Raw genomic sequence first — 9,022 nt, 5'->3', positions numbered from 1 at the left:
AACACCAACAATTTGATGTTCTTTAAAAAAAATACATAACCATGGACAACAGTATGGTGATCGCCAGAGAAGGGGTGGCGTGGAGGGCGGTAGAAGAGGGTAAACGGGAATAAATGGTGATGGAAGGAGATTGACTTGGGTTGATAAACACACAGTACCATGTACAGGTGATGACTTGTAGAACTGTATACCTGAAACTTATGCAATTTTTAGTAACCAATATCACCCTAATAAATGCAATAAAAAATTAATAAATTAGAAAAACAAAACAAACCATTACCTCCCATCCTAGAGATGTCTTACCAAGATTCCACAGCTGGCAGGCAAGGAGCTGGGACTCAAACCAGGTCTGTGTGACTTATGCGCCATGCCCTTGGCCATGCCCAGGCCCACATAGTGCTCTGCAGTTCAGTGGGACCCAAGACCATCCAAAGGCTCATTGCCAGCCAGGCCTCCATGACAACCGACTCTCTTAATCCCACCTCTGTGTCCGGTGTGCTCCATCTCCTCCGCCCAACCAAGAAGCAGGGTTTACCATTCGTTACAGAGGATCTTTATTTATAATGCAAAAAAAATTATAAATCACTTTTGGACTGTTTTGAGATCTGTAAAACAACTTGTAAAAAATGTAGCCACTCCTTTCCAAGAAGTTCTTGTGTGTGCTGATCTCCTGAGCACCGTCTGCGTGGTCCAGGGTGCAGGGAGTGTGTGTGTGTCCAGAAGAGAGCCTCTCCCTGGCACCCTGATGGCCATCACCATGGCCCTGGGGTCAGCAAGAATGTGTAGTCTGCAAGCGTGCAGGGCTGGTCCCTGGCTCATCTTGCCACACTTCTCCTGGTCAGGTGCTGAAATCACTCTCCCATCCGGCTTACTCAGCACTTCTGTCCCAGGCGGCTACATCGCACCGGGGACACGTGGAACGAGGGATGACCAGAGCCAGAGCCAGAGCCAACAAATCCCAGACCTGTTCTTCCTTCTCAGGCTTCAGGGTCTATTTCTCCATCCTCCGGACATGACCCCGTCTCTTCCAGCCAGACTAGGAGGCAAGAGGGGGATCAACATGTGGATGGATCCCCCACCCGCTTCAGACCCCTTTCCCTGGGAGCTCGGGGGCCAGTGCCTGTGGGCTGCTTGCTTTGTATCACCTCCCTGAGATTCCCCCATATATGGGCAGTGGTGCCAATGGATGTTGAGAGGGGACCCCAATGATGCTGGGTCTCACAGGATTCCCATGCGCCTCTCACCCCACACGCAATGCTGAGCTCCCAGGGTCCCTGGCTAAGGTTCCTGGGATTGCGCACCGCCCAGGAAATAGGGTTTCCTGGGCAGTTCTAGAGGTGGGGATTTGATGCTTAGAGAGTGGAGACCTGCTCCAAGTCAGCAGTTGGCCAGGCAGGGCTGGGCTTCTCTCTGATTCCTCGCTGCCTGGGGAAGCCCTAGGTATCTAATCATTACCCAGCGCCCTCAGGCCTAGAGGAAGTGCCACCCAGGTCTGGTGGTCTTTCCTTCTGCCCTAAATATCACTGGCGAGAATAGCTACAACACACCACAGAAATCAGCCCCTGACCTTCCTCGTCTTCTACAGCCTCTCGGGGCACTATTATTGTCTCCATTTCATAGATGGAGACACTGAGGCTTGGGGAAGTGGAGCTTCCTGTTCAAAGTCACATGTTGATGAGTAGTAGAGCCAGGATCCAAAGTCAGAGTTTTACGACTCCACGTCTGTGCTCTTTCTCCTATGCTTGCCTTCTCTGAATGGGGAGAGCGGAGGGTCAGGTCTGAGCTCTGCCTCGGACAGGACAGGAGGGGACCCCTGTGCTGGTCCCTCTGCACTAATCTGCCCCTGGAACTGCTTAAGCTTGAAAGGAGCCTCTCCCCTGTGTTAGGACTCCCCTGGGGCGCAGGGCCCCCAGATGCTCCGCCCACAGACCTTGTAGAGTAACCACGCGTCTCCCCTGCACTCGCATGGCCCCAGGAGCAGGGAAGGTGGTTAGGATCCCATTAAACAGATGGGGACACTGAGGCTCAGAGAGGGAAGGGAGTGTAACGGCAGAGCCAAGGACCTGGGCCCCCGCTGCCCGCACTGGGCTCTTGGTTAGACATTGGAGCAGGAGCCCAGCTCTTCTCCTGCTTCGCTGCAAGCCCTTGGGTGGGTCACTCGCCCTCTCTGGACCTCAGCGTCCTCGTCGGTAAACTAGAGAGAAGGACGGTACTCACAGCCCTTAGGGTTGGAATAAGATGTGTGAGAAGCACTTAGACCCGGTGCCTGTCACTTGGGAAGGGGACATAGAAATGGGACACATTTCTATCCTTCCTGAGCATGGCCCAGCCCCGGTGACAGCACAGGCCTGGTCCAGAGTCCAACTTTGTTCTCTAGTCACTTGCCCCGCTGGGCAAGCTGACATCCAAACTCTATACATTTAGAGAAGTGTGCCTAAATCCCCCACCAGACTTCCATGAGCTCCACTTTAGCCTTGTCAGCCTGTGTCCCCCGTAAAGGCCGGGCAGGACTCACGCCTCCATGGCGGGTGGGCTGAATGATGCTAGCCACGGGGAGGGCGTCTAGACTAGGGGTCCACAGGATGAGTTCCATACCACACGGCCTGGGTCTGAATCCAACTCTGCCACTTACCAGCTGTATGACAAGTGTCTCCACCTCTCTGAACCTCGTCTACCCATCCATAAAATGGGGAGCAAGCTAGACCTAATTCAGACTTACTATTAGGACTCAATTACTGCTATCAGAATCATTACTTATTATGTGTTATTATTATTATTATTATTTTTTACAACAGCAACCTCAGAACCTAGCACAGGTCGGGCTCAATAAATCTGATTAATGAATAAATGAACAATCTGTCTCACCAGCCCCAACAGTATCTGCAGAGGGCACTTGGGGACGCCAGTGGCAGCCTCTCCCTCTCACCCTCTCTCTGGGAACAATTCCATCTTTCCCCTCCCTGCAGTGAGCTACATCCGGAAGGCCCAGAGATCAGCCCCAGCCCGGCGTGGGCGTATTTCCAAGCCTGTCCTGTCCAGCTGAACCTCCGCAGCCAGCAAGATGGAGCGCCGGTCGCCTGGCTAGCAGGGGAAGGCGCATCCATCAATTACCTTGGCGAGCCTGCCCAGCACCATCCATCACTCGCTCAGCTGCCGGGAGGGATTGTCTAGCTAATTACTTAACATGCCACCTCTCGCTGAGGCGGAGCCACGGTGAGGGGCCCACGGTGGAGAGCCAAGGGTAAATTTTTAATAAACCCAGGGAGGTGGGGACATGAACTCAGATCCATAGCACAGAAAGGGAGACCCTTGAGCTGTCCCCAGCCCAACCCCCCCACACACACCCAACCTGGCAGGAGGGCAGGGTGGCCTCACCTGTCCTCCTGGAGTCCCTTGGCAGCATCATGCCCGTGGGGGTCGGGGGGGTGATGATGATGTTGGGCACATCCAGGTGCTTGTCGCTCAGGACAGGAGCCTCATCGTGGCTGCTGCTGCTGCTGACACACATTTTAAAGCCTGAGAGGGCAGGCCGTGGAACACACACACACACACATGACAGAGAGACAAGCATCAGTGGCCGCTGGGGAATTGCCCACCGCTGGCTGCCTGCCTGCCTCCCTCCCCTCACCGTCACTGTGAGTCCTGACAACTCTCAGGAAAGAGGGCACTGCTGTCCCCACTTCACAGATGAGGAAACTGAGGCTCAGGACAGTTAAATGACACACCCGACGACCTTGTGTAACACGGAGAGGACAGTGAGTTTTACCTGCTTTGTTCCCGAACATAACTTCAGTGCCTAGAATGTGTCTGACACATAGCAAGTACTCAAAACATAACTCTGAATGGACGAAAGCAACAGAGCTTGAATTGGAGCCAGGCCTGAGTGGAGGCCATGCGTGAAGTCACCTCTCCCATTAATGATTTTCTAAAGGAGCCTGTGTAAGATCGGTGTTGTTTCTTCCTTACGTGTTAGGTTGAACTCACCAGTGAAACTGTCTGGGCTTGGAATTTCCTTTGTGCAAAGACTTTTGATTACAAATTTAGTTTCTTTTCTTTTTCAAAATATACTTTTATTGATTTCAGAGAGGAAGGGAGAGAGAGAGAAAAAAACAACAATGATGAGAGAGGATCATTGATCGGCCACCTCCTGCCTGCCCCACACTGGGGATCGAGCCCACAACCTGGGCATGCGCCCTGACAGAGAATTGAACCGTGACCTCCTGGTTCATAGGTCAAAGCTCAACCACTGAGCCATGCTGGTTGGGCACAAATTTAATAGACATGGGGCTCCTTAGCTTTTCTGTTTCCAACTGGTGTCAATTTTGGTAAAGTTGTGCTTTTTAAGAACTTGTCCATTTCTTCTAAGGTGTTACATTCCTTGTGCCACCTCGCCCATAAATTAAGTACAGGTAATTTGGCCAAGCTCAGTTAGAGACCTCCACCTGACCCAGAAGCACCCGCTCCACTCACGCACCAAATACCTTCCTCCACGCTTCCCGCCGCGTCAATAGCATCCCATCTGCCAGAAACCAGAGCCTGCGCCACAAGGCCTTCCTTTCTTTCCTCCTCACCTCCAACCCCCAGCCCATTTAATCAACCTGCAAGCCTGCCGACGCCACCCCTCCGTGTCTCCGACACCCTTCCTCTCCCTCCTACGCACCTAACTAGTGCTTCCACCTCCTGGCTTCTGCCGCTTCAGTCTACCCTCCAAACAGCAGCCAGAAACTGCGACTCTGATTATACCGCATACCGACTCAGAACACTGGCTCGCTCCTGCCAATATCTACAAGCAGCATTTCCAAAGTGTGTTCCCTGGAACACAGGCCTCCTGAGGCTCCCTTGGGAAGGGGGTTTTGTGATCAAATGAGTCTGGGAATCCCACGTATTTGAATGTTGACTGAATCCCACCTACTCTCTCCCTCCCTTGGAGAGAATTAAAGGTTGTGCGAAGTCCTGCAGTAAAGGAGCTGCTTTAATTGTACTAAACCCTGGGCTTCCTGAACTTAAATGTTAAATAACCTTAGAGTCTGTTAACATCTCACAGAAGCATGAGTCATAAAATACACTGTTGATCATAAATGTTGATCATAAATTAAAAGTCAGCCCAGTTTTGAGCTTTCACAATCTGGCCCAAACGACGTGCAGCCTCATTCCCTGCCGCCGGCCCACCCTCTCCAAACTGCTCATTGTTTCCCAAATACACTGGCTTTTCCAGCCCCTTCATGCCCTTGTATGGGCTGATCCCCCTGCCTGGAAAGCTCTTCTTCCTTTACCATGGTAACGAGCTCCTACTCATCCCTCAAAACCCATCACAATAGGCTCTTCTTTGGGGAACATGCCCCAGCAAATCTGATCCCTCCCTCCTTTGTCCAGCTACACTCATTCATTCATCAATCTTCCAGCACTGATCACACTGTATTAGAATGACTAGTTCTTAATTCTGTCTCCCTTTCCTGTGAGCATCTGGAAGGTAGTAGCACTGTCTCACTTGAATCTGGTATAGTAACTGGGACAAAGCAGTAGGAGTTCTTTAAATTTACGTTGACACACACACACACACATACACACACACTCCAGGCACTACCACATTGGGTGTTAAAATCCTTATTTCTAAGCTCTGCCACTTTGTTTTTCCCCAATCAGCCCGAGACTGGGACGATATTAGCTCACGTATTTGGGCCCCTAGCCAACAGCAGGAGCTGAGCAATGGGATGATTATTATTCCTATTGCTTCTCAGGCCAGCCCCAGCACCACTGGGACAGTGCGCCTGAGTGACGCCTATGGGGTCAGTGTGGTGGTTCTCAGGTATGTCCCTGAGAGGTGGAGTCTAAGGCCACTCCCTTTAGTGTGGGACAGACTTAGGATGAATTCTAATGAATACAATAAGACCTGAAGGGAAGGGGGGACTTCCCAGGGGAGGTCATAAAAGATATTACAACTTCCTCCCGGTTCTTCTTCTGGGGGAAGCCAGCTGCCAGGTTTGAGGACAGGCAAGCAGCCCGTGAAGACCCCCATGTGGTGAGGAGCTGAGGCCTCCAGCCAACAGCTGTGTGAAGGAGCTACCTAGGAAGTCGGTTCTCTAGCCCAGTCAAGCCCTCAGATGAAACTGAGGCCAGGCCAACAGCTTGAATGTTGGTTGCCTCACAAGAGACCCTGAGCCTGAACCTCCTAGCAAAGCCATTCCTGAATTCCCAACCCACAGAAACTGAGATAATGTTTAAGCCAATAACCTTGGGGGTAATTTGTTACACAGCAATAGATAACTGATGCAGTTAGCACAGCCTGCCTGTCCTGGGAACCCCAATCCTGTTTCCTTCTTGGGGAGCCCCTGTGGCCCCCTGAATCTACCAGGCTGTTTAGTTCTATGAGCCCCTCAAGAGCACCCACCAAGGCCTCTGCCAATTTGATCTAAAGCAGTGGTTTTCAAACCTCCTTTCAAGCAACAGAGCCACTCTTCCTGCAATTTTACCCAGAAGCCCAGAATGTAAAATAAAAGGAAGTCACGTGGAGGAGGCCCTCCCAGTACCACTGGTAACAGCCAGCATTTACAGAGCATTGCCGCATGTCAGACACAGAACCCAGTGCCTTCATGGCTACCCTGAGAGGTGGGAAGTGCAAGCAGCCCCATCTCGCAGATGTGGAGACTGAGGACCAGAGAGAGTAAAAGCTTACAGAGTTGAACAGTGTGTGGCAAAGCCAGGATCTGAACCCAAACCCAAGCCTGTCTGATTCTTCTCATAACCACAATCCTATCTAATAGACAAACATGGTAATTAACCGTACCTCCGACATGCTTCCCATTGGCTAATCAGGGCGATATGCAAATTAACTGCCAACCAAGATGGTGGCCAGCAGCTAGGCAGCTGAAGCAAACAGGAGGCTTGCTTGCTCCAGTGATGGAGGAAGCCAAGGTTCCCCACCTGCTGCTGCCGGCCTCTGAGCTGCACTCTAAGAAACAATGTTGCAATTATAGAAGCTAAATAAACTCAGAAACCTGCTTTCAGCCAGCCGGGCCTCAGAGCTGGAGCTGCAACAGTGTTTCAATTATAGAAGCCAAACAAACCTAGATACCTGCTTTCAGCAGCCGAGGTCTCAGAGCTGGAGCCGAGCCTCAGAGCTAAAGCCGGCTCTCAGCTCCAGTGACAGCCATAGAAGGTAAATAAATCCCAGAATAAAAAAAAGAAAAAGAAAAAAAGGAGAGGTTGGGAGCTTCAGTCACCTGCCAGCCTGAAAACGGCCCTCAGCCCCTCACCCAGACTGGCCAGGCACCCCAGTGGGGACCCCCACCCTGAAGGGGGTGTGACCAGCTGCAAACAGCCATCAGCCCCTCATCCAGGCTGGCCAGGCACCCAAGCGGGACCCCCCACCCTGATCCGGGACACCCTTCAGTGCAAACCAGCCGGCCCCCACCCGTGCACCAGGCTTCTATCCTATATAGTAAAAGGGTAATATGCAAACTGACCCTAACAGCAGAAGGACTGGGAATGACTGGTCACTATGACACACACTGACCACCAGGGGGCAGATGCTCAATGCAGGAGCTGCCCTCTGGTGGCCAGGGTGCTCTCACATGGGAGGAGCTCTGCTCAGCCACAAGCCAGGCTGATGGCTGCCAGTACAGCGGTGGTGGTGGTAGCCTCTCCTGCCTCCTCAGCAGCACTAAGGATGTCTGACTGCAGCTTAGGCCTGCTCCCCTCTGGCAAGTGGACATCCCCCGAAGGCTGCCGGGCTGCCAGAGGGATGTCTGATTGCCATCTTAGGCCCAATCCCCCGGGGAGCGGGCCTAAGCCAGCAGGTGGTCATCCCCTGAGGGGTCCCAGACTGCGAGAGGGCACAGGCCGGGCTGATGGACCCCCCCGCCCCCAGTGCACAAATACAAATTTTTGTGCACCGGGCCTCTAGTTATATATGAAGGAGCTGGAAAACTTTATGAAAAGGGCCGGACAGTAAATATTTTTTACTTTGGGGGCTATGCAGTCTCTGTTACAACTACTCCACTTTGCCACTGTATCTGGAAAGCAGCCACAGACAGCATGTAAATGAATGTACATGAATGGGTGTGGCTGTGTTCCAGTAAAACTTTATTTACAAGAAAGGACAGCAGGCCTGATTTCTGTGGTTTGCCAATCCAGCTCTCTAGCATCCCAGCGGACTTTGGATCAGGGACCTGCATGGTGTCCTAATAAGCAATAATAGAACTTCAAAACCCTGAGGCTTTTAAATGCCAAAAACAAAAACAAAATTCCAAACCTGTCTGCTGGTGGGCAGTGACAGTACCAGCCTCTGAAGGGCAGTGGGCACATGCAAGGAACGAATTCACATAAAGCGCCTGCCCAGCAGGTGGGCCCCGGGGGTGCTCAATCCCTGTTAGCTTCTCTGTAATCATCCATGAGGAGCGTCTCAGGGAGCGCCCACAACAAAAGGAAGCTCTGATTACTGTTATCTGTGGCAGAAGGGAGCTTCCTGCTCAGTCTCTAAGGCCCCTTCTTCGGTGAATATTCCGAAGTTCTTAAAATAAAATGCTAATAGAGAAAAGCCACACTCCTCCCAGGGCCCCCCATTTGCATTTTAACATGTTCCGGGAGCTTGGTGACAAAGCCACATTCTTAATCAGGAAGCATCAGGTCACTCCGTGGGCCCTGGAGAGATGCTAGAGGGAGAGAGGAAGGAGGGAGGGAGGAGGGAAGTGGGAGGAGGGAGGGACTCCAGCTCCTCTCAAATCCCCAGGCTGTCTAATCTCCAAGCAGAGGTGGCTGAGCAGGAGGGGAAAACTCTCAAGAGATAAAGCCGACTTTGGGATTAACAACAAATGCCAACCCTGCCCAGACTAGGCGCTCATTTGTGCTAAATCCAGAATTGTTATTTCTTAATTACCTGCCGGCCTCTGGCCATTAAGAGCCCATTTCCTGCAGGGAAGGGCTGGGTGGGGGTTCCAGGGCATGGGAATCCAAGGAAGGAAGAGGCAGGGAGGGGACCCAGCACCCAGATGCATTCAAAGATCTCAGGGTGTGATGGAAGCTT

At 52.1% G+C, this 9,022-nt stretch overlaps 1 protein-coding gene across 3 annotated transcripts in view; it reads right to left on the bottom strand.

Annotated features, from left to right (window-relative positions):
• Positions 1 to 537: 537 nt before the first annotated feature.
• Positions 538 to 9,022, bottom strand: part of C15H16orf74 (chromosome 15 C16orf74 homolog) — a 31,677-nt gene continuing 23,192 nt past the window's right edge. For all 3 annotated transcript variants that reach the window (XM_059667156.1, XM_059667155.1, XM_059667153.1), the window contains 2 exons: positions 3,376 to 3,516; positions 538 to 1,036 (listed from right to left, as the gene is read on the bottom strand). In XM_059667156.1, coding sequence (XP_059523139.1) covers positions 978 to 1,036; positions 3,376 to 3,516 — 200 coding nt within the window. In that variant the 3' untranslated portion in view covers positions 538 to 977. The remainder of the gene's footprint in view (positions 1,037 to 3,375; positions 3,517 to 9,022) is intronic.

Source organism: Myotis daubentonii, chromosome 15 (genome assembly GCF_963259705.1).
Source record: "Myotis daubentonii chromosome 15, mMyoDau2.1, whole genome shotgun sequence".
Lineage (NCBI taxonomy): Eukaryota > Metazoa > Chordata > Mammalia > Chiroptera > Vespertilionidae > Myotis > Myotis daubentonii.
This window is presented reverse-complemented; position numbering and strand designations above follow the sequence as displayed.